Consider the following 25488-nt stretch of genomic DNA (forward strand, 5'->3'; position numbering starts at 1 on the left):
TGCTTGAGGATGGTGAGTGGGAGAATGGGGAGGAGTTTGAGAGAAGCCAATGAGGACAGACCATTCTTGCTGGAGGTCAAGATGAACCGGGATCCCAGGGCCTAATTAGGTTACTACTAATCACGAGTATCATTTATAGTAAATCATAGTAGCATATTAGCACGACTGACCAATAACCTTTTGAGTGAATCAAAGATAGCAAGCCCATACCAGAGACAGACATTGTTAGCCTAAATCCTGGGGAGTCAAAATGGAGGCAGTCTGATAACTGGGGAGGCTATGGGGGAGGAGAGGGGGAGGACTGGGGCAGACGAGGCAGCAGGGAAAGCCAAGGGGCAGGGAGAGGGTGGGGAGGGGCGCTTCTGGAGGCTCAGCATGCAGGCAGTACCTGGATGTCGTATACGGGTTTGGAAGAAGGAATGGCAGCAAACTGTCTGTAGTCAAACTTCTTTTCTGACAGGGACTAGAAGGACAGCAAACAGGAGTGACAGGAGGGGACAGGGGAGGACAGGAGAGGTCAACAGAGGCACATGGGAAGGAAAAAGACAGAACATGAAAGAAAGAGGGACACAAAAGGAGGGAAAAGGAAGAGGGAAAGGAGAGGTGGCAGAGGGATGAGTTGATGATTCACACGGTGGAGATAGAGGTGTGCTTTATGGGAGGCGAGCAGTGTCCTGAACTCTGATAGGCTGTGATGACAGTGCACGGTGGTAGATCAAATGTGAATGAGTTCCAAGCCCATCAACATCGCTTTTCTTCCGCTTATAATCCCAGAGGAACAGAATCCTTTCAACTTGCAAACTGGTACAGCTACTTTACCGAAAACCAAGGCAAACAATTGTTGAATAAATAAACAATGTCCTGCAGCTCAGGAATTAAAAGTCAATGTCTTAAACAGCTGACTCCTGTTCAGAGGGAAGCAGTGGCCTGAGGCTTACCAGTCTGCCTGGTGACGTCACTCCCCGAGGACTCACATCTGATGGAGAGACAGAGAGGAGAGAGAGAGGAGAGAGCGACAGAGAGGAGACAGAGAGGAAACAGAGAGAGGAGAGAGCGACAGAGAGGAGACAGAGAGGAGACAGAGAGAGGAAGAGACAGATAGGGGAGAGAGAGAGAGAGAGAGAGAGAGACAGATACGGGAGAGAGAGAGAGAGAGAGAGAGAGACAGATAGGGGAGAGAGAGAGAGAGAGAGAGAGAGAGAGAGAGAGAGAGAGAGAGAGAGAGAGAGAGAGAGAGAGAGAGAGAGAGACAGAGAGGAGACAAAGAGAGGAGACAGAGGAGAGAGAAAGAGGAGAGAGAGGAGAGAGGAAGAGACAGAGAGAGGAGAGAGAGAGGAGAGAGAAAGAGAGAGGAGAGAGGAGGAGACAGAGAGGAGACAGAGAGAGGAGGAGAGAGAGAAGAGAGAGAGGAGAGAGGAGGAGACAGACAGAGAGAGAGAGACAGAGAGAGAGGGACAGAGAGAGAGGACAGAGAGGAGAGAGAGAGGATCAGTAAGCCATGTAAGGTCGCTGAAAAAGTAGAACAACAACCAAACCCATGATTGGAAGCTTACCTTCCAGAGGGGTGGGGGAGGGGGTGGGGGCAGGTGAGGGGGACTCGGCCAGCTGGTCCAGAGTGCCTCGCTTCTTGCCATCCCGGGACTTGGCAATGACCATTTGGGCCTTCAGCGCATCCTGCTCCAGAGACTTCATCCTAGAGAGGGAGGGAGAGGAAGACAGACAGATTAGATGAGGCAGAACATTCTAACACCAGACACAGCCGCTGAGCATTCCTAGTCCTGGCTTTCTGTGATTGACCAAACTCAGAAACCTTTACGTAAACCTAAGGTTACTTGGGCCCAGAGTACACCTCTACAGCAGAAGGGGCATTCCTGGAGGACTAGGTACGACTATAAACAGCAAGGCAGCATCAGGTCACAGACTGCTGAAGTCTCACTGTGAGGCTGTGCATTAGTAAGATGAACGATGCGTTAGAGACGAGACAGAAAGGAGAGAGAGAGGAAGAAGGTAAATAAAGAGACAGAGAAGAGGAGAGATAATGAGCGATAGGCTGAGAGAGAAAGAGAGACAGACAGAGAGATACAAAGCATATGGACACAGCCATGTGGACGTGCAGAAGCAGGGTGACCAACCAATCAGAGGCCAGCTGAGGCAGCAGAAGCCAGTGTGCGCGTGGATGTAATTGGACGGCTAAGCCCACAGCGCCCCCCCCCCACCCCCACACAGCACACTCCCCCACAATGCCGTGCGTGTGGCCCGTGCCGGGCGGGGCCCGAGGAGCAGACCTGAGCTGGGAGGAGGCAGAGGAGGAGGAGGTGTGGGGCTGGGGAGGGGCGGAGGCAGCGCCCTGAGACGCCCTCACCCTGGACTGGTACAGCCTCTTAGCCAGGTCCTGCTCATACTGTCTAACATCCTCCTCCAGGCCATAGGGCCTGGGGCAACCCACACAGGGAGGAGAGAGAGGGAGGGGAGGGGGAGAGGAAGACACCAGGGTGGAGGAGAGGACAGGAAAACGAGACAAACAGACAGGGCACAGGGACACAAAGAGGGGGGGGGGAAAGCATAGATGGGAGGTAAAACATTGAGAAGGCTAGGGAAGAGAGAGAGCAAGAGAGGTGAAAGATCAAGGATGAGAACAGCAGGCAGAGAGTTTAGACAGGAGTTGGGACGTCACAGTGTGGTCCACGGGACCCTGGACTTTGGATAGGACCAACAGAAGGGGTTTCCCAGAACCTTATCTCACGATGCTGATCGTTTATGTTGGTTCTTCTCTTCGCTTTTGCCTCAAAGTGGGCGTTCGAGTTTAAAGTTCTGTCCTATTTTTAGAGAAACTAAACTTTGTGGATCAAGGAGAATATGAGGATTTCACATGAAGAGAGGGATACAGGAGAGGAAACAGATGAGGAGGTTAGGGAGGAAGAGAGAAGTCCTGGGTCCTAGAGCCTGCCACACATCATCATCTCATGTCCATATCTGGGGTGTTTATTTCAGTCTAACCCATCTATATCAGTGGCTTAGGGGGTGTGTGTGTGTTGTCTACCTGGCTGCCCTCCACATGGCCCTCTTCTCGGCCTCCAGGGCCCGTTTCTCGGCGGGGGACAGGTCCTTGTCGGAGGGCATGGCCAGCTCAGGGCTCTGCATCCTCAGACGCTCCTGCTGCCGCCGCTCAGCCTTGGCTGTCCGGATGGGAGCCCCTGACTCCCCAGGGTACACCGGGATCAGCCTGGACACACACACACACACAGAGACACACACACACACAGACACACAGAGTTAGAGTGCTACACAGTCAGGCACACTCTTACTGTAATTCACACACACGTTCTGTTGTAAATACCCCGACATGGAGTTGGGTCTCTGCTCCAGCCTGAAGCTCTCCTCCATAGAGTTCCTCGGAGAGTCTCCTTTCCCATCGACTGAGGAGGTCCTGCACACACACACACACACACACACACCGTCACACTCCAGCCCTCGCGGAGGCTCCTGAGGGCCTCTGACAAGGCACACAAAGAGAGACATGAAAACTAAACTTGGGTACCCTGAGCTGCCGCAGTAACTGGGGGGCGTGGCATTGTAGCTGGGAGGGGTGGAGCAGTGTCTAGGGGGCGTGGCCACACTCTCCACCTTGTACTCCACCCCATCCAGCAGAACCTTGCCATGGGCCTTCATGTCAGCCATCTGCTTGGCCAGGTCCTCCTCCTCCTCCTCCTCCTCGTCCAGGAGGAACTCCCTGGGCCGCTGGTCCAGCATCCTCGCTGGGATTACAAGTGGGAGAGGAAGGAGGTCCGCTTACTGTGAACATTTCTTGTAGTGGCAAACTGGATTCTTTTACTAACTCCACTTCTGTCAGCAGTGGGCACAGCTACTAGTCTTGCTCTTACATTTCTGATCTGAAGCGTTTGGCTGAGAACACGTAGGTGAGCTGTCTTACCTTCCTCCTCCTTCATCTTCTTCAGGTCGTCCTCTCCCACCAGGGACACGCGGGGCTTGGGCTTGTCTGGGGTCTGCTGCTTCACGTCGATCTCAAAGTACTTCTGGCGGTCTCTGAAGGAGCGCTGCTCGGGGCTGCCCCTGCCTCCGGGGGAGGGCGTCTGGGGGGGGGGGCGAAGCACAGGGATAGGACGGTTTGAATGAGAGGGGGTGGAGACGGGGGTGGAGACGGTGGGGACGGGGACGGGGGTTGGAGGTTTGAAGGTGAGGCAGAGTCTTAGTGAAATGGAGCTTCAGGATAGGACGGTGAGGATGAGAGAACACAGTCCCATAGGTCCCCCAAGACCAATCATACACAGCTCGGAAAAAGAGACCAATCACCACGGATCTCGAGAAAAGAATTTCGATATTTGATTATTTGCCGATTCTTTGCCCAAAGATAAAGAAGGATGCAACGCGAGGAAAGAACAAGCATAGCGAACGAAGCGGTCCAAATCTCAACCCAACACCATCCACTCTGATTACGAGTCTGATCTGTGGGCCTGTCCTGCCCACCGCCACCACCACAGCAGCCAAGAAGACCACAGCCCCACTGAGGCGACGGGGGGGGGGGGGGGGCTTGTTGAACCCTGGACGTAGCGGCGGGGGCGGTTGGGGGACAGTACCTTCAGCTCCAGGGAGGGTCTGGAGAGGCGTGGCACGGCCGCCAGACTGAGATACTCCCGGCGCTCAGGAGAGAGAGGGGACAGCAGCCCCACCCCCCCCTCCACCTCATCCTCAAACACCTCGTTGTACAGTGGAGGCTGGAAGAGCCACACAAGTGGTCAACATGACGTCGTCATGACGTCGGCCCGACGGGGGAACGACCATATAAAGGCCGCCAGGGCGGTTGGCAGGCTTTCCTTTGACACTCGTTACTTCACATGTGAGTGGGAACCTTGTCCTTAGTATCACGACTAAACATACGCAAAACATTTGTTTAACCTAATAAAAAAAGACTAAGGCAGCATGGAAAACTGACAAAACGTTGAAGACAGTCGTATCTTTGATATGTTCACCACTCACCTCTGGAGAAGGTTGCATGGAGTGGACATTGTTCCTCAGGCCATAGAGATCCTGTTGATGAACACACAGAGGAGAGGAGGGTAAGAACGATTTGAGAAGGAGAGGGAGAGAAAGAGGGAACAACAAACAACTACTGTTGTGGAGAAGGACAGGCACCTCACACGCGAGACACAAAGAGAGAGAGAGCAGGCGATGACCGGTAGGAGAACAGCAACTTCAGAGCACTCACGACACACGGGGATGACTCCAGAAATCTAAATGGCGGTCAGAGAGACCAGGACCAGACTGTACAAAACCAATGACGACCACACGACTGCATTCCACACAGGAGAGGAACCACAGGCCCCCCCAACAGGGGGGCAGGCGGAAACGGCAGCGCCGCAGGTGGGGCGGGAGGGGGGGGGGGGGGGGGGGGGGTACGGCACACAGGGGGCCACGACCAACCACGGCATGCGAGTACGACGCCACCCAGGAGGATTCTGGGTATCCGGGCCTACCTGCGGCGGCTCCAGCACAGCGTGGGAGTGAGGCACGGCGGCGAACGCCTTGTATGCCTGCTTGATATTCAGAGGGAACTCGTCTGGTGAGGCGGGGGAGGGGGCGCGAGGCTGCAGGGGGGTCTGGAGGGGCGAGAGGGGAGGGGGGAGAGGAAGTCCATGTGGTGGGGGAACCCAGGGGAGGAGGGGAGGAGGAAGTGGAAGAGAGGACAGAGACAGAGACACGGAGAGGGGAGACTATGAGAACACGGCAGACAGAGGGAGAGCAGGTGGCTGCATGCGCTCTGGTGTCGTGTGGAGGAGACAGGAGGGCTGTGAGAGGGGAAGGATGAGGTGGAGGATGAGGTGGAGGATGAGGCTACGGTGTGGACACACCTGCGCGTTCAGTCATAAACAAGAAGACAGGGAAGTTAAACCCAGCGCTGCGTCATGGCTATGGGCTATGGCCCCTCGGCCTTATGGAATGTAAAAAGGACATTCCAGGACCTTTTGTCCAACGGAACATTCCGGAACAACCATGTGACGCCTCCGGCATCCGTGTGGCTTTCGCAGCAATGTTGCCTGCAACACACCTCCAGCAAACACCATGAAGGTGGATTAACAGTAGAGACAAAGCGAGCGATCAGCCACACTGATCAACCTCTTAAACGGCGTTCGCCTACTCAACTCTTTGGTGTTCAGCTTCAATAGTATCAGGAAATCATTTGGTTACAATGAGCCTTTGTGACCTTGTGGCCCCCCAAAGTGGGAGGCCCCTGGCCAGTCGTAAGGACGACCCTGGCACAGACAGCTGCCCAGAGCTGAAGAGAGGGGGCGGGGTCTCAGCCCTGGGGGGCGGTCTGCCCTAGGAGGTGGTGAGGGGTCTTACAGGGGTTTGGGAGTTGATGGGGGAGGGGCCATGTTGGAAGGGGTTGGGGCTGGCGCGTCCGTCCGGCGTAGCGGGGGAGGTGCTGGGCCGGCCGCGAGACAGAGGCTGGATGGCCCCCGGCCTCGTCTGCGGGGGGGGGGACACAAAAAAACACAACAGTCACTCCAGGTACAGTAATACTAAACAGTCTGCATTACCTCAGATCTACTGACCTCAAAACAGAAGAAATAACATTACAGCAAATACAGAACACACATTATAATAGAACTATATCAACCAAAAACATACATATAGTATGTGACTCAGCCAGTAGTCTAATAGCAAATGCTTGATGGTGACAATGGCAATGATCATGCATGTGTTGGTGTCACTAGGCCTGGATGTAGAGTGGTGGTCATGGACACTCACTGATGAGGAGTTCTCCTTGGCAGTGGAGTTGGAAGTGAAATGGATGCTGGCCTGGAAGACAACAGAAGAATGTGTTGACATGATGCCTTGCATGAGCACCAGTCTCCCCCGCACGTGGGCTAGCTTCTCAACACGTATGCTCCTCCAACACATACAGGCCAAACCTTTCGATTTAGCCCCATTCCTGTAGCAGCCTACATGCACACAGCATAACCACCACATGGACCGCAGACTGCCATAGCTGTCCTGACCTGAAGGGGGAGCCATACTCAGCAGGACCAAAAAAGCAAAGCTTTTGTGTTACACAGCATTAATGCTATTGACAGGTTACACGCCCAATATGGGCTTTTAAGCATCCTAGAAAAGATACCGTTCACGCTCAATAGCTTTTCCTTGATCTAACTCAGATTTTAATGCACAATAGTTGTCAAAAAACCTGTCGCTGCCTGTTAGACACAGGCACACTGACTCCACTACAGGATCTAAGTCTAGTTGTGCAGAAAGCATCCGGGGTCAGTTGGTGAACATGGCGATCGAGCAGAGGCATGCTTTTACGACTGGCAGGGCCCGGGGTAGGGCCACTTACGAAACGGGTCTCCCTGCCCCCACCCAGGGAGCTGGAGGAGGAGGAGAGAGAGCTGGGCTGGGGGGGGAGGGGCAGTGGAGGAGGAGGAAATGAGGGTCAAGGTATGCATATGGCTTCATACTACACCTTGTCACTGTTTTTTTCCAATGGTGAAAGACATTCTGTGACTGATCTATCCTGTCAACCTCAGAGACTCATGGAGAAGCAGAACCAGGTGAAAGAGGGTGTGGAAGCAGGTTTGGTGATTGGTGATGAGGGGTGAGGTGGCTCTTGACTGACGGCTGTGTGTGTGTGTGTGTGTGTGTGTGTGTGTGTGTGTGTGTGTGTGTGTGGAGCTTACCGGCTGTAAGCTGGGGGAGTAGGGGGCATCTCTCACGGGGCTTTCAGTCCTCTGGGGTTCAGTGGAAGGTGCCTGAAGACAAAACACAGCCACACTTTGAGCAGCTGTTGTCACTTCCACCTAGTCTATTGGCCAGTGCAGTGATAGGAGGAGGAGGGATTTGTGCAAACAAACAAACAAGAAAAACAACAAGGATTTAGCCATTTGGTTCCAGAGCTGTCTGAGGTGTAGACGGTGGGATCAACCACAAGCCTCCTAGGAGCAGCCTTCCTCCATACAGGGCACGATCCTGCACAGTCTCATGTTGCTTCATCCTCTGGATGTCAGCACGGAGGCTGCTGGCCCTCACACTGCACCTCACAGCTGTCAGCCTCACATTCCTGACGCTGCTGAACAGCCAGCGGGAGCGCCACCCCGCAGGGCGGCCCAGGGGGACAGAACCGCTGCCCAGCTCCCTGGCTCTGTCACCACAGCAGTCTGAACCTTCAAACAGAAAATGGGAAAACTCCAGGCTGAAGAGCTCTGGGTCGAAGCGTTCCCCATTGTGGTAAGATCAGATCTGACAGTACTAACTGGTTTTTGAAGACTAGTTTTCCTTTTTCTGTTTGAGTTCTCATACAACCCCAGCTCTCAGCAGAGACACTTCTGGAATATCCACATGTTCTTAGTTTTCGCTCAGTTTCTCCATCACCACATCAAACCACATGCTGCTCTTATTATCCTGGGTTGTTAGTTTTCAAAACAGATGACCCCCACGAGCTAGCTATGATTATGAGGCTCGTTAAACTCTCACACAGCTGCAGGTTGGTCAGGTGGTTGGATGAGACGAGGGGGCGGGTGGAGGAGGGTTATTCTACGTCCGGACCGCTGTGACATCACACCATGCTGCTTCAAACCCACACACAGGCCTCTTGCCTTGTTGAACAACCAGGGCTGCAGCTGCCCCTGCTTCCCGTAGCCCACCGGAGGCCCTGATAGGATGCGCTCGGCAGACGGGCGGCCCTTGCCCTTCCGATTAGCCACCAGGAAAGGGTTTTCGCTGAAGCAGATTGGCTGAGAGTCCACCAGGCACTCCTCTTCCTCTTCTTCACCGGCCGAGGGCGGGACTTCCTGTCTGGCTGAGGCTGCCGAATCAGCTTGTTGCTGGGAGGGATGGAGGGGGTCCCTCTCTGTGCTCAGAGGGACGTGAGTCTGACAGGGAGGAAGGACATGGGAGTCCGTGTAGAGGGAGGTGGAGGGTTGGCCCAGGCCAAAGCCCAGAGGCTCTAATGGGACCTGCAGGGGGGTCTCCATGATATCAGCCTCACTGAGAGAGGGGGAGAACTGGGGAGGAGGCTGAGAGAGGGAGGAGAGGAGAGAGATACAGTGAGACTGAAGTGATAGGAAGCAGCACAGAGCGAGCAGAGGGACAGATAGACGGGGGAGCAGAAGCGACAGCAGCTCTCTCCTTCTTTAACTAGAGACAGAGATAAGAGAGCAGTGAAAAGATGGTGAACACTGAAGATAAAGACACACAAGACAGGAGGCATGTACAGTAAACGTGCACACACACACACCCTAAAATAACATAAACTATCAGTGAAGTGGAACACTTAGACCCCAGTACATGGTTCTCCTGTCTGAATCTGGGCCTCAGTTCCTCATATGGGTGACTGGTGGTTAGAGAACACGTGTATTATTCCTCTGTACCATGGCTGGGGAGGGTTTAAGAAGCAGAACATTGTAGTCTGACAAACTGCACTCTGACAATGATTTACACCAATACAAATGAAAACAGGATCAAACTGGTCCAATACATTAAGGTTTGAAAGGTCAGTTGGTTTAAACTGAACAGTGCGCTGACCGATCTAGCTGTGTCATGGCGCGGGAAGGCATGGCCTTGGCATTAGTCACCATGACACGTCTCCAGCTGCCCCTGACCGGTCTGGGAGACAGCCTCCAAGAACTGGCATTGTGACACATCATATTAAGGCTCTCGACAAGGCCGTTATGTGTGGCCTGTAGCATTGGGGTCAGTGGGGCGGAATGTGAACCAGTACTTTTTTGGCTGAGGTACATAAGACAGTGGGGGACAGCTGGGAATAGGGGAGGGGGGGGGGTGACGTGGTGGAGGGGGGGTGTTAAGATGCCAGCATACCATCACGATGAGGTCTCAGCCAGGGGAGCAGGAATGGGCGGAGCTAGGAGGAGTCACCCACTAAAGCGGTGAATGACACTGCACTTTCTATTCACAGCAATACAGAGCAAGGTCTCTACATACTGTACCACAAACAATCAGCCTACTTTTTATGCTGTATGAATTATTTCCAATATATTGCCAAATCCATTTAATGACAGGATGGAATGAATAATTGAGCAAATGAATGAATGAAAACGAATGAACCAACAAATCAGAACCAAAGAACAAACCGTCAGTCTGCTGTTTCTAGCTCTTTCTGTCCTATGGTGCCTACATGGTTACTGTCTGCCCAACTTGATCGTCTCTAAAGCCCAGCCCAGCCAGGCCCAGCATAGGAACAGCTGCAAGGATATGGAGGTGAAGCACCCCCGAGAGAACATGGCCCAGTATGGACTGAAACAGGACACAGCTTGACCCAGAGGAAACTAGGCATTAACAGGACTGAATGATTGTCAGGACAGATAGTGGACATCACATACACACTACAGCTTAATTCCTCAGTTAGATATACAAATAGATTGTCCTCAGTACTATACAAATATGACAGAGACAGAAGTAGGGGCCCAAAGCCAGCCAAATATGAGATCCTACACACGCACACACATGGAAGAAGGAAGGAAAGAAGGAGAGGAAAGAAGGAAGAAAGAGAAATCAAGTCATAGAGCGAGCAGGACAGAGATACCCCAGGATACTCACTCTGGTTTGGAGACAAGACTGGAACCAGGACCAGAGGCTGCAGTACCGTACAGTACAGTAGGTCCACGCACATGTAACTATTCCAGGGACAATGGCCGCCCGCAATGGGACACTTTTCCATGTCTGGTGGGGGGGGGGGGGGGGGGTGTTCCCCTCCCTTTCCCAGCCTGAACCCACCCCTCCCTTCCAGACACCATCCAATCACAGCCGGGACGGAGTTTAAAATAAGCCCCCTGAGAAGAGGCTGAGAGGGGGGCGGCCAGCTGCCCCACCGTGCCCCCCCTGCCCCCTCACACCTCTCCTTATCAGCCCAGAGAGAGAAAAGAGCTTTGAGGACTGAAGGGCCTTTCCTTCACCACACCAGCTATTTTAGCTGTGGCAGTTAATGGTCGTTGCTGATGCTTATATAGCGTTTTAAAGCACGTCTCTCTCCATGTCGTCCAGAGCCTTATGAACAGCCTGCTCGTGGTGTTGGTTTGGTCTTAACTGTCACTCAGTGGGGTGGGTCCTTCCTTCAGGCCTGACAGCTGGGGTGCGGTGTTGCTGTGGGTTTCTCTTTTTCCTGACGGGGGGGGAAGGTGATTGTGGAGGGTTGCTGTGGGTTTCTCTTTTTCCTGAAGGGGGGGGAAGGTGACTGGGGAAGGCGTGCTCACGTTGTCCAGGGGATCCAATCTCTTGGTGTGTAGCTTGGTGTGAGACTTTGGAGGTGAGGAATTCAGGACACCAAGATGTTTTTGTGTGTGTGTTCACATTCCCCCTCCGCCATACTGAGGCACCTGCTTAGGCGGAGGTCAGAGTTCATAGAGGAGTTCCCGGGGGAAACACACTGTGGATTCCAAGAGAGAGGGGGGCTGGCAATTCTGGCCCTGAAGGCCAATTCCAACAGGGATACGGGATAACAACTCCAGACGTTTTACAGCCCTGCCTAGGATTACAGGGTCTAGGACACAGCCGTAGATCGAGTAGAAGTCACATCTATGTTTGAACAAGCCCTCAGGGTATGAATGCCAGTTTGAACAACCAAGCTTACTCATGTCCTAACCCTGCTCTCATCCCTTAAAAAAAAAACTACTAATCCAAAAACCAAAGTAGAGAGTAGGGTGGCTTACCCTGTTGACCTTCTGCAGGCTGGTGGTGGGCAGGGCTGCCAGGGTCCTGTAGTCCAGCTTGAGAGGCCCTGAGCTCAGGCTCTGAGGAGAGAGCAGAGCACAAGGGTGAGACTCACACCCACCTGGAGACCATCACCTACTCAGAGACACGCTCTCATCTCTGGGTCAACCATCAACATGGAGGTGGACAAGCACTGAAGCCCCACGCATTCACAGACAACCCAAACACTTCCTGTGTGTTAGCCCTTGAAGGGGCAGGCAGCTAGCCCTGCCCCGCACCCCCTCTCCTGGTCGCCAGGGAGTAGGGGGTCCCGGGCTCGCCCCCGGAGAGGGGCTGGGGGGAGGGGGGGGGGGGGCGTCTCACCTCGGTCTCCTCTTCTAGCAGACGCGTTGCCTCCTCTCGCTCCAAACGCATGCGCTCCTTCACCACGGAAGAGGGGGGAAGGAGGAGGAGGAGGAGGGAGGACATTCAGCCACACCCAGCCACACGCACACACACACAATGAGGATGCAGAGTGAAAGAAAAGTGGAAGGGCGAAGGGATGCGCAGAGTGTTATATGAACGGTGAGAAGGACAAGAAGAAGATGGAGGGATGGGATTAAAGGATATGGAATGGGGTGGATCCAAACACATTGTGGAAGAAGGGAGGGGAGGACAAGGAAAGAGGGGTAGAGAGAAGAGAGAGGATAGAACCCACACACGTTAGAAAGTGCTCCGGTCTGGGACGCGGTGACAGAAAAAAAAACAGCATGCCAGCTCAAAAGGACGTCACTATAGGAGGCCATTAAGCAGAGGTGGAGCTACGTAAGCCATCTTTAAACAGAGAAGAAGAACCGGAATCCGGCTACTTCCTGTCCTAGCCGTCGACCTGACACGGGCGTTTCCTGGTCGCCACTCACCACTTTTTCCATTTCCTCTCTCTCCCACTGGGACGTCTCCCTCACCATCTCCGACTCCTACACAACACACACACACACACGTTCTCTTTATCCTACACATTCCTGACAGAAGTTGTGTGGACATGTTGTGAGGTGTGTTAGTGGTCCATGCGTGAGAGATTCGAACCTTCTGCAGTATCTCCATCTCCTCTGGGCTCAGGTCTCGGTCTATAGATGAGATGCTCTCCATGCTGTTTTTGCGGACGATGTTCCCGGCAAACGGGTTGGCGATGATTCCAGGTGAAGCCTAAACACAGAAACGTGTCCATGTCACGCTAATAACCATGGTTACCGCGGCACAAACATTTTTTACATCTATTTATCCATCGGCCATCTGCCCACCCAGGCATTACATTCTCCTCTATAGAGCCTCGTCCCTCCGTCCAGCTCACCTCTATGGTGGCAGCGTTGCCGGGGTCGAAGCCGTCGCACACCAGCATGAGCAGGGTGTCTCCCACGGCACGGAGCACCCGCACAGCCTCCGTGTGGGTCATCCCCAGCAGGCTGTGGTTGCTCACCTCCAGGATGCGCATGCCCACCTGCAGACGGCCGTCCCTCGCCGCCGCACCGCTCGAGCTCACCTGCAGGGGGCGGAATAACGTCAAGTCCTCGAGATAACGACGGCCAATTCATGGTTCGGGGATATCAATGAGTCATAAAAATACAAAGAAATTAGATAAAAGAAGTAGTGGTAACCAGATCATAAATGTAGTAAATGAATCCATTGGTATTGTGATGGAGGGGAGGCACCTTGGAGATGAAGATGCCCTCGTCAGTGGGGTCGAAGGGGTTGCCAGCGTGGCCCTTGGCACCCCCTCGGATACTGATGCCCAGCTTCTCTCCTGGCTGCTTCTGGATGACTATTTCCTGAGATGGACACACAGGTCAGACACATCATACCATAGTCAAAAAACAAGTGTGTGTAGGCTGTGTGTGTGTGTATTAGAAAGTGTGTGTAAGCTGTGTGTGTGTGTATTAGAGAGTGTGTGTGTGTGTTTACCTGCATCCCTGGCGGCGAGGGGTCCCTGCGCACCAGCATGCGGATCTCCTGCTTATTGGACAGCAGAGCTCTGACCGCTTCCTGGTGGGTGGCGTGTCGCAGGTCGATGCTGTTGACCTCCAGGATACGATCTCCAACGCGCAGGCCGCTCTGACACGCCAGGCCATGTGGAATCACCTGACGCGGACAGAACACACCAGGAGAGAGAGAGAGAGGAGAGACAGAGTCCAAGAAAAGGGAGAAGGGGATGAGGGAAGAGATTAGACAAGACAGACACGAGAGATAGATTTATGGATGACCAGATGGGACAGAAGCAGAGGACACATCCTCCAGCTGCACCTTGGAGATGAACACCCCTGGCTCACTGATGCCAAACGGGTGACTGGCGTGGTCGCTTCCTCCCACAATGCTCAGCCCTAGAGGGCCTCCTGCCTTCACCAACATCACTTCCTGTGGAGAGAGGAATACGGGAACTAAGGTACAGCATAATCCCCATTGCTCCAAAGTGGGGGGGGGGGGGGGGGGGGGGGAGGGAAGGGAGGCTAGGATGGGGGGCTAAAACAAACAACATTCAAATCTATGAGACATGCCACAGGTCAGGTCTACCACAGGCCTAGCCTACAGGACAGTACTGTAGCTCCCCAGGACCAGGGTGGGAGAGCCTAGCTCTGCTGTAGGAAACAGAAAACCTTCTCAGCCCTCATACCGTGCACCATCTTCTCTGGAGCTGGACAGCGTTGGAGGAGAGGACCAGATGAAGACTGATTACAACTGGAGCTTCAAATCCACAGCTCACACAGGTGACCCCCCCCATTACTACCAATAACCCATTCATCGACTGTACCATCACCTACCCACAAGTCCTGACTCTCATCCCCTCCCCCACCTCGATGGAGAACTCGTCCCTCCTCCCATGCAGCCTCACCTCTATGGGGTACTCATCCTCCAGCGGCTGGCTCAGGTGGTTCCCGTGGGGGGAGAGGCGCTCGTCGGTGGGGTCCTCCTGGTCGGGGGAGTCGGAGGGCTCTGGAGGTGGAGGGGAGTGTGCGCGGGCGCGGGACTGGCCAGGGGAGCCCCCCGGGGCCGCCTGGTCCCGCTCCACCAGGAGGGCGATGGTGGGGGAGGTGCCGGTAAGCAGCGCTACTGCCTGGTCATGTCTGGCCTCTGTCATGTCTACACCGTTGATCTGCACCGACAGCAAAACCAACCTGGGCATCAGTCCTACTGGCCAATAAGCACTCGGCTGAACGAGCCCACATTCATGAGGACCGGCCACTCAGGAGCAGCCAGCACAAATGCATGCTGGGTAATGATCAGGACGAAATGTGAGTTGTCACAATGACTTCTAGGATTCACAGCTAAACAAGACAAGAAAAAAAAAGTTTCTTTCTTGATGCAAATACGTCAAAATCGATTTGAAACATCTCACTTAACACTTTGTAAAGTTTGCGGGGGTGCTGCACAGGCATGAGTGCAGCACCCCAGTGAGTGTGATATTAGGAAGGGAGCCAGCACCCAGAGAGGAGGGACAGGCAGAAAGAGAGCGAGCAGGGAAGGGGGGGGGGGGAAGGACAGTGGGAGGAGCTAAGGGCTGCCATAAGAGAGCAAAGCCAGTGAGTCTGTGTGGAAGCTGAGGCAAGCCGCACGTGATAGACGTCCTCGCCCACATCACTGGATCAGAGTGTTCCCTGCCATCTCCTCAACAGATCTCTCTGTCTCTCTCTGTCTCTCTCTCTCTCTGTCTCTCTCTGTCTCTCTCTGTCTCTGTCTGTCTCTGTCTGTCTCTGTCTGTCTCTGTCTGTCTCTGTCTGTCTCTGTCTGTCTCTGTCTCTCTGTCGTCGCCTTTGCTCACTGAAGACACACAGCGGCATCGCTCTGATGGCCAAAGAGGGCCTGGTCTCCAGCCAGCAGAGTACCAACCTTCTCCTGGAGGTATTGCCAAAACATATTTGGGTTTTTGGTTAGCTTAGCATACATTAAATGTTACTAATCGGGGCAGTCCATGCGTTTGAGTGATGCTCAAGAGTCTAGCTGACTTATTAAAGACCTGAGGGAGACATACAGAAGCCAACACTGACCCGTCAGTACCGGCTCTTACCATTGGCTGATTAGATGCTGCTGCGTCTGCTGCCATGGTAATACATGCGGTTACCATGACAGCAGGCACAAAGGCTTTGTTCACTCCCCCCCCCCCCCACCCCCCATCACCAAGCAGGCAAGGAGATGGTTTGTGCATTAGTGGCCATGCAGAGACAGAGAGAAGGGGAGGGGGGGGGATAGGGAGAGAGAGCGTGAGACACATTTGAGGGAGCAGAAAGAGAGATTTCATTTCCTGGTTTCCCTCAGAAGAAGAGGAGGAGGACAAGAGAGAAGGTTATGATTCAGAGCCCAGCCCTTGTCAACACAGTAGGAGAGATGCACACCCCCGGAATCAATGCAGATGTGAATAAATCATGGAACAATCATGTTACCATGCTACATGCAGGCTAGGCTAGGCTAAGCCCGAACAAGCAAGGCTAGGTTAGGCCATGCCATGCCATGCCAGACCAGTCTAGGCCAGGTTCATCAACCCATGTAACCATGTCTGCAGACACTTAATTTAACATAATCATCCACTATGGAGTGGTTGCATTCTAACTGTGTGTAGACATGCTTATAGAGTTTACCCAGCTACAGAGAGATAAACCGTCAGATCAGCAGAGAGACCATGCAGGGGCATACAGGACCTTCTAAGTCTCAGTATCCGAGGTGCTGCTAGTCTGCAGAGAGAATCCCCTCCACTAGCGGGCTCCCCACGACTCACCCAGGACTAGACTGGGCTCGGCCCGTGGGGGTTTACAAGGATGGAAACACTTTGGCTTGGAGGGGTTCTACAATGGAGGACTTTGCTGAGGGGAAGTAGTTAACCTCCTTTAGCAGCCGAGGAACAGTAAGAGGACAGTAGGGAGAGAGAGGTTCATCTGTCTCTGGCAGCAGAGGACAGTGAGAGGACAGGAGGGAGAGAGAGGTTCATCTGTCTCTGGCAGCAGAGGACAGTGAGAGGACAGGAGGGAGAGAGAGAGGTTCATCTATCTCTGGCAGCAGAGGACAGTGAGAGGACAGGAGGGAAAGAGAGGTTCATCTGTCTCTGGCAGCTGAGGACAGTGTGTTGCCCTCGTCTGAGTGACACACGACGGCAGCATACCGCTGGGGCTCTGTTTGAGTACTGGAGAACGCATCACCCGTCCGTTTGTGATGGAATATGACGGGATGGGTGCTAAACGAGTGCTGCCAACACAGATGCGACCGATCCCGTTATATCAGGTCAGTGATGTTTCCCTGGAGGATGGAAGGAAGCATCTGTGTGGATGTCAAACAGGGCCATCAGCCTGGAGCCAGGCGAGAGGAAGGGATGAGAGAAGAGATGGAGGGATGGCGGAGCCAGGCGAGAGGAAGGGATGGAGGGATGGCGAGGAGGTGTGGAGGCATGACTCACGGAGAGGACCCGGTCTCCCACTCGCAGCGTGCTGTCTCTGTGGGCGGCCCCGCCCTCGGCGATGCGGGAGATATAGATAGCCTGGGCGAGAGATGGAGGAGAGAGAGAGGAGGAAGAGAAGGAGAGAGAGAGAGAGAGAGAGAGAGAGAGAGAGAGAGAGAGAGAGAGAGAGAGAGAGAGAGAGAGAGAGAGAGAGAGAGAGAGAGAGAGAGAGAGAGAGAGAGAGAGAGAGAGAGAGAGAGAGAGAGGAGAGATGGAGAGAGAGATGGAGAGAGAGAGACGAGAGAGAGAGGAGAGAGAGATGGAGGACAGAGAGAGAACCACTCAGCCCACATTGAACCCAGCAGTAGTGCAGAGGCAGCAGCAGTTTACCAGTGTAACACTGTGGTCTAAGTATGGTGGGATGGGATCAGGGAGAATCTGGGGTACTGGCTGTTTATACTTTACATCAAGTCATCGGTGGATTTGAAATGATCCATCTAAATAATTGGAGTTAGATGATATTCAACTCTTCCTAGTCCAGCCTTCAGGCTTTTTGGGGAAACTTTCTCATCTAAGGGGAAACTGACGGGAAACTGTGGAAACAGGCTGCAATTCCAGGCTGAAAACCATGTGTGTGTGTGTGTGTGGGGGGGTTGTCAGAGGGTCAGTAGGGGACCATATCCCATGATGATGACCTCACAGTCTAAATATAAGCCTCATTCAGTCACTAACACCAGCTTAATACCTAGCTAGAGATCTCTGAGAAGAACTTTGGAATGGTCAGCGAAATGGCTCGACCTTTTTCCCCCCTCTAACGTCAATGACTAACTCAGCCACTCCAATGAACACAGAGCCCCACTAATGTCACTCCAGGCAGAATCTAAACAGTGCTAAGCTGCACAGTGTCATAGAGCACAACAGTGCCAAACCAGTGTGACCTCATGGCCATGTGACCTCATGGCCATGTGACCTTCGACCTGCCTCGCCTGGAGTCCCATCTAGCCTGCAAGGACATCAACACAACCACCCTGATCAAGACTTTCTACACCGTCAATGAATACAATGTCAAATGTACTCGACATCCATGCTTACAATCAGAGATCATTCCAACAGGTAAAGAAAACCCAGAGAGCAGCTAAGATGTCCAGTCAACTTACAGTTCCTCTGTATTCCAGGTATGTTTGTGTGAGTATCCCCTCTCCCCTGTCCTCTTCAGGCTTTCTGAACAGTGTGTGTGTGTGTGTGTGTGTGACAGTGTTGTTGTATGAGGCCAGCCAATGATGTGGCCCAAAAATACAATCACCACCCCCCACCCGCCCCGTCACTAACAAACGATCAGGTGTCAAGGCTTGCTATTCATATCTGTCTCCCTGACGATGGTTATAAACGCGGTGGTTTTTACAGATCCCATCAGGGGGGTGAAGATACCACCTGGGGGACTGATCGCAGAAGAGGAGCGTTAATCACCTCACTGGCACTGCTAAAGGTCTACGACCTACCAACCTGTGCCTGGCTCAACTGCTGGATTCTCAATAGACGCCTCATGCCTCACGTGGGACAACATGACACCATGCATGGTATTTCACAGAGGGCCTGGCCTATGAAATATTCATCCAAGGGAGCTGCAGGAGACCCAACGCCTCCCCCATGTGCCGGCTACTGCACACACACACACACACACACACGGCCGACACGCTGTGTGTGGCTGCTAGGTGGTGGAACACGTCTCTGTGTGGGTTCTAGTTGTACTTCAGCTTTACACTGACAGAAGGCACGTGTGTCTGTACTGAGGGACCACATTGGGATCTCCACCCGTGTGTGTGCTTGTCTCTCACCGCGTCACCCGTACGGAAGGCGGTGGAGCCCTTCCCCCCAGCTATGCTGAAGCCCAGGCCCTTGTCGTTGCGGACCAGGCAGGTGGAGAGGCGGTGGCGGGGGGCGGGAGGGCTGGCGTCCATGAGGAAGGGCAGGCCGCTGCTGCGGCGCTCCCGGGGGAAGTAGTCGTCCTCAGGCCGGAGGGGCGTGGTGGTGATGGCGTTCTCCGGCTCCACCATGCGCTCCCGCACCACCGACATGGAGACGGAGGAGCCCGAGCTGCGGAGGGCCTCCACCGCCGTGTGGTGCTCCGCCCCGTGGAGGTCCACGCCGTTCACCTGGGGGAGGGAGAGAGGGAGAGACAGAGAGAGGGAGAGAGAGAGAGGGAGAGAGAGAGAGAGGGAGAGAGGGAGAGACGGAGAGACCCAGAAGGCCACAGGCAGTCAGTCACTCGAGGGGTCCGCGTTTGGAGCCGAAAGATGAAGCACGAGCTTGGTGTGACACCCACCTCCAGGAGTTTGTCCCCGACCTTGACCCCGGCCCTGGCTGCAGGTCCGTCCTCAGACACCCTGGAGATGAAGATCCCCTGCGCACACACACACACAGACCCCCCGCAGCCGGGTCAACCTCCCCTAGCAACTGTTCCCATGTCGTATATGAGGGCACATGAGGGCACCGTGCACACTGGGAGGCCCCTCCTCCTACCTCGTCGTCTCCCTTGTAGGGCGTGGAGCCCCTGCCTCCGGCTATGCTGATGCCCAGGCCCCCTGTCTGCCGCAGGATGGTCAGGTTGTGCTGCAGGGGTGGACACGGAGGGGGTAGGGTCAGCTTATCTGGGAGTGTGTGTGTGTGTGTGTGGGGGGGGACGGGGGGTGGGACTTGGAACAGCCCTGCCCTCAGGCCCGGGGGAAGGAGGGCTCACAACCCCAGTGCATCCCCCTAACCATCATTAACCACCTGATAGTGGAGATGTGGGAGTCTGATGGTGAATTGGTGGATGGATATATACATATATGTGTGTGTGTGCGCGCATGTGTGTGTGTGTGTGTGTGTGTATGTGGGGACTGATCCGTTGCTGTATGCGTGTGGTTTCATGAGCCTTGTGTGAGGGGGGTGAACCCCCCTGCTCCCCCTCACGACTGGCCAATCAGAGGAGAATCACGCCAGACAAACTGACAGACCAGGCAAAGGACAGACTGACAGACAGACAGACAGACAGACAGACAGGGGCCACACCGATCTCCAGGCTAATCTCAACTCAAGTGGGGCATGTTCACCACACTGTGTTGACATGAGCCCAGGTACGTGAAGGGGGAAACGATGATGAAACAAACGACATCATACATTGATCACAAACAGGTCAGACACAGCTGTGCTGAGTGGAGAGATGGGTCTGTAACACAGCGGGTCACGGGACTCTGACGACACAGGCACAACGAGAGGGGTAAGATAACACAGAACATCTTAACACGTATGTGTGTGTGTGCGTGTCAGACTAGATGTGTGAATGCTGTAAGCGCAAGCCATGCAGAGAGTGGGAGAAAGTGGGGATGAGGGTGAAAGATGAGTGGGGGAGTGAGGGAAGAGAGGAGTAGAGGAGAGCGGGGTGTCTGGGCGCGGGGGGTGGAGGCTGGGAGAAGGCCCAGGTGGGCTCTGTCCGGGTGAACTGGAGCGTCTGCTTGCTCGCCCCTGTGCCACAGCGTCTGCTTGCTCGCCCCTGTCACACGGCCATCCAACAGCGGGTGGCACAAACGCGGCGTACGCACGCCGTCGAGCATCGCTAACCATTCCTGTGGCGTCCTCAGTAGAGTTGCATCCCCCCAGCCCCCCCCCCCCCCCCCCCCCCACACACACACACACAGCCCTCTCGCATTTTAGGGCCGCCACAACACAGACCAGAGGGACAACACTGGTCCCAAGTAGGTGACAGTGGGTGCTAAGGACAAAACATCCATGAAGTGTGCGTACATCAAAACGCAGACATATACAATTCATCGTGAATACAGATCCAACAAGTTAAACATCGAGCTAACCAGATGCTCACAGAAAGGGTTGTGCCAGTGATGCTTTAACACATCGAATCGGACTTTCAAACTCCTCTTGTTGGCTTGACCCTGCGAGGTTGGGAGGGGAGGAGGGGAGGGGGGTCTGTGTGAGCCCACCCCCACCCCTCCTCCTCCCCATCAAAGCCCAAACCTGTGCAGCCACTCCCGGCCCCACAGTCTGTACAGGGGGGGATGAAGAGGAGGCAAAGGAAGATAGGAAGACAAAGGGTGGAAGAGAAGACGAGTCCTAGCTTGGAAGAACCTGCTGATGGGTTGAATGACCTGACGGTGTTGTTGCTAGCAGCGTGGAAGGACAGTTAGTTCCAGGTACCTCAAGAGAAAATCCCATCTTGGGGGGTGGGGGGGTATAAATGTTATTCACGAACGACTACATTTTTTATATAACCGCCACCCACTTCCATTTCCAGTGTATAATTAGACTATGACGTATGAGATGAATTGTTACGCTAGCGCCACTACAGCATCGCCCCCTACAGGTTCTCTCACGCTAGTGCTCCAAAGGTGAGTTGAGATGAGCATTTCCCTGGCGATTGGCTTGGATTAATCATGGATTTCGGTGAGTTGTTGTTTTGGGTTGGTGTCGTTGTTGTTTTGCCCCCCCTCAGAGAGCAGGTGAGAGGGTGGGTGATGAGTGAATGAGTGGGGGGAAGAGAGAGGGGGAGAGTGGATGGGAAAGAGAATAGGTACAGACCTCTTCCTCCTCAATTCGAGCAGGCTCAATCAGCAGATTATTGACTTGATCAAATGACACCCCCTGTTAGGACAGGAACCAGCGAGAAGCATGCAGATTAGTGAGGCCAAAATAACAAATATGCACTCGCATCCTCAAAAAAAAAAAAAAAAAAAAACATAAATAAAAACATTATACAACCCACACACTTCAAATAACGATACCACACACACACACACACACACCTCACGGTCTCACAGCCACTTGCGTGTCCATATTTGACATCTCGTGTATAATTGAATTTAGGTCCATCTCCACCAGGGGCTTACGGTGTGTGGATTTGGGGTCTTGAATTTGTGGTCCAAAGTGAACCAGGACAGCAGGCCCACACTCACACATCCACCCCCAGACACCAGAAGCAGAAGCAGGCAGAGGTAAAAACTCGAGACCCAGGATGAGACCAGCTACAGGCTCCACAGGGACACCAGCTCAAGGGCAAAGAGGGGAGCGAGGGGGTAAAGCGGGGGAGGGGGGGGGAAGCAGCAGCTACTAAACCAAAGTACCCTCCACCCTCAGATGTTCCCTCCACCCTCAGATGTTCCCTCCATCCTCAGTTGTTCCCTCCACCCTCAGTTGTTCCCTCCACCCTCAGATGTTCCCTCCACCCTCAGATGTTCCCTCCACCCTCAGATGTTCCCTCCACCCTCAGATGTTCCCTCCACCCTCAGATGTTCCCTCCATCCTCAGTTGTTCCCTCCACCCTCAGTTGTTCCCTCCACCCTCAGATGTTCCCTCCACCCTCAGATGTTCCCTCCACCCTCAGATGTTCCCTCCACCCTCAGATGTTCCCTCCACCCTCAGATGTTCCCTCCACCCTCAGATGTTCCCTCCACCCTCAGATGTTCCCTCCACCCTCAGTTGTAAAATTATCACAAACATGATTTTGCTTATATGATTATGCTAGTATACGTGTACAGCAGATTCCTTTGATTTCAAAGTACCCTTTCACCAACTACTGTATAAACACATAAATATATTTAAATCAAATAGTTGGAATGAAAATCATCCAACTGCCATTACAGTAGAGCACACCCAACATCTACAAACTTGCGTAAATGTACATCAGTCCCGTTATATTAAACCTTGCATCCATAAACCATTTGAAAATCAGCTGTGGTGGTTCCAATCATCTGGATCTAATCACGTCCCTCAGCTACAGTCACTACATGAAGCCCCCCCAGGTCTCGATATTTCCAACTGAGCGGCTCTGGCCCCCAAAACACTGGGTTGGTTTGTGGACATACAAACACACACACACACACATCCATCAGTCTGTGTGTTAGTTAGCAGTTGTCAGATGATCGCCAACATGATTTCCACTGTCATTCCAGATTAAAAGGTGCTCAATTGAACAAAAAGCAGTTTACATCAACCACAGCATTCACACGGTCATCCTTTGTGTGTCTCTCTCTCTCTCTAATACACACACTCTCACACGAAGGGCAGATAAAGGGAAAAGTCATTAACAAATTAAAAACAGGAGACAGCAAACTATGTGGTAAGAAGCAGAGTACTGGAATGGACAGAGGTGTGGTAGGGGCGGGGCTACAACCCCACAGTGGGAGGGGCCGGGATTGGAATCGGGGGTGGGGATCTGTCATTTGACATAGGACATTTTTCTTATTGGTCCAGATGAGGCAAGGACTGTAAGAATTACCCAATAACGGAACATACTTCTGACCTGTACTGACATAAAGCTGTGTGGAATTGTAAGTTAACTACAACTTTAGTGTACCATTCTCAGTGAAATAATGATATATGGTCTGGCCTTCATTAAAACGTGGTTGGGAAAGGGAGAGGATCGCATGTGGTGTTGGTGGAGGGAGGGAGGGAGGGAGGAGGGAGGGAGGAAGGAGGGAGGGGGGAGGGAGGAAGGGAGCAAGCCTGCAGTCCTTTGAGGCTGGAAGCCAGGGAAGGAGATGGTGTGCAGATGAGTGGGTGTAAGAACTCCAGACTGCCACCAGGGGGCGTTGTGCTCTGAGGAGACTCTACTGTAGGGTACCGTGAATATTCTCACATGAATGCTTGATAGGGTTTGGAAGGGCTGTAGATCATTCATGACTCGTATTCATTATGGGTCAGTGATTCAAGACTTCTCATCACTGCAAGTGAAATCTCACCACAACTCCCGGTAGAACATTCCTGCAAAGTGCCAACAATCAATTTCTTTCTTTCTTTCTTTCTCTTTCTTTTTCTTTCTTTCTTCCTCTCTGGCAAAAAGGTTGAATTTGCACAGCACTGCATGCGATGGCATCCCCCCTAACATCCACGTGCTGTGAGAAGTCCAAACCGAGTGCAGGTTGCAGAGGGACAGAGAGAGAGGCAGGTGGCTTCTATGCATGGGGGTGTCTCTAGGCTGCATAGAGGCAGTGCTGGCAGGCCAGGCTCCAGGCCCCCAGGCGAAAAAGCTCAGCGTGTGACAGGAAAGACCTGCTGGATCGTGTGTCTGTGCATTTGTATGTGTAAGAAAAAAAAAACACCCAAACAAACCCCCCCCCCACCCCCCCTCCCCCCCTTTACCTTAACAGGCTGCAGGGAGGAGTTGACCTGTAGGTGGCGGCTATTCTCCAGCTCTGCCACCTCTACCCTGTGGTGTCGCTGAGGGGTGACATTACACTCTTCCTCCTCCTCCTCCTCTTCCTCCTCTTCGTCCTCCTCCTCCTCCCTCTCGGGGGCCCGTGTGGGGGGGGGGGCGGCCCTCGGGGGTGAAGCCCTGCAGCAGGGCAGCCACCGCTTCGGGCCGGGGCAGCTTGGTGATCTTGAAGTGCTTCTTGTAGTGCGGCGTGTCCTTCCTGATGAGCCGCTGCTTCTCCGAGGAGAGCGCTGCCCGCCGCCCCTCCCGCTCCTCCTCGTCCTCGCTGCGCTCGCCCTCCTCCTCCTCGCCGTCCTCCATCTCGCCGCCGCCGCGGATGATGGGCTCCTCCGCAAAGTGCACCGTAGGCTGGGGGGGGGGACAGGGGAGGGGGGGTTGCAGGAAGGGAACAGCCATGTGTAAGAGTAACCGCCAAGCAATGAGTGGAACAAACAGAACAGTCCATGGCAAGTGAGTGCGCCGAGCAGGTTGGATTGGAATGGGAGGGGTTTTGAGGTCCTCACCTCGATGTATTCGACCTCCATCTCGTCCAGCTCCTCCTCCTCGCGGCCCCGGACCTCCACCAGCTCCTCCCCCGTGGGGATCAGGCCCCGCCTCTCCTCGTGGGAGTTGGCCGATGCCGTGCTGTTGGACGCCTGGGAGTCGTGGCTCTGGTTGGACAGACCGCTCAGCCGCTTCTCCTGCAAACGACCATCGCACGAGGCGTGAGGATTTGTCTGTGTGTGCGTGTGTGTGCGTGAGTGTGTGTGTGTGAGTGTGTGTGTGTTTAACCTCTGCTCCCGGAGAGTCCAGTTCTCCATCAGGCCTGGCAGAGTAGACCTCGTTCCTCCTCTCCTCTATCACCTTCTTCATCACCTTCAGCTCACTGGGGTGGGGGGTGGCCCTGCGGTGTAGACCCTGGGGGGAAAACACACACACACACACACAGGTAGTCAGTTAAACATGCAGGCGTAAATCACCACGTCAGACACAAAGCGAAGGCCCGGAGGGCATCAGATAAGTCCTTGCAGTACAAGCCAAGGACTAACAACTGCATGGCATGTAGCTAGACACACATCAAACACTGATACACTGACTGTGCTCTCGAGGTCATCGTCCCGAGGGCATTTTTCCTTTCATTTCTATTTCATTCTGAAAGAAACGGCTTCTGGTTCAATTCAAAGTATGATTTCCCTTACAGCGGCTGAATTCCAGCACTCAACAACATTCC

The 25488-nt window shown here is 53.8% G+C and overlaps 1 protein-coding gene across 1 annotated transcript in view; it reads right to left on the reverse strand.

The window, feature by feature from the left end:
- The window catches only part of scrib (scribble planar cell polarity protein), a 60360-nt gene that overhangs the window by 5728 nt on the left and 29144 nt on the right, over positions 1–25488 (reverse strand). Inside the window, 30 exon segments of the mRNA XM_047024278.1 lie at positions 389–463; positions 939–976; positions 1554–1693; positions 3041–3223; positions 3338–3427; positions 3539–3755; positions 3932–4091; positions 4596–4733; positions 4996–5046; positions 6361–6486; positions 6769–6819; positions 7695–7766; positions 11679–11759; positions 12043–12099; positions 12579–12635; positions 12745–12864; positions 13010–13198; positions 13368–13484; positions 13618–13794; positions 13957–14067; positions 14543–14803; positions 17093–17173; positions 18910–19227; positions 19398–19475; positions 19595–19684; positions 21647–21709; positions 24206–24358; positions 24360–24626; positions 24782–24958; positions 25050–25175. Of these exon segments, the coding sequence (XP_046880234.1) occupies positions 389–463; positions 939–976; positions 1554–1693; positions 3041–3223; positions 3338–3427; positions 3539–3755; positions 3932–4091; positions 4596–4733; positions 4996–5046; positions 6361–6486; positions 6769–6819; positions 7695–7766; positions 11679–11759; positions 12043–12099; positions 12579–12635; positions 12745–12864; positions 13010–13198; positions 13368–13484; positions 13618–13794; positions 13957–14067; positions 14543–14803; positions 17093–17173; positions 18910–19227; positions 19398–19475; positions 19595–19684; positions 21647–21709; positions 24206–24358; positions 24360–24626; positions 24782–24958; positions 25050–25175 (3864 nt within the window).

The sequence above is a fragment of the Hypomesus transpacificus genome, chromosome 8 (assembly GCF_021917145.1).
Source record: "Hypomesus transpacificus isolate Combined female chromosome 8, fHypTra1, whole genome shotgun sequence".
NCBI lineage: Eukaryota > Metazoa > Chordata > Actinopteri > Osmeriformes > Osmeridae > Hypomesus > Hypomesus transpacificus.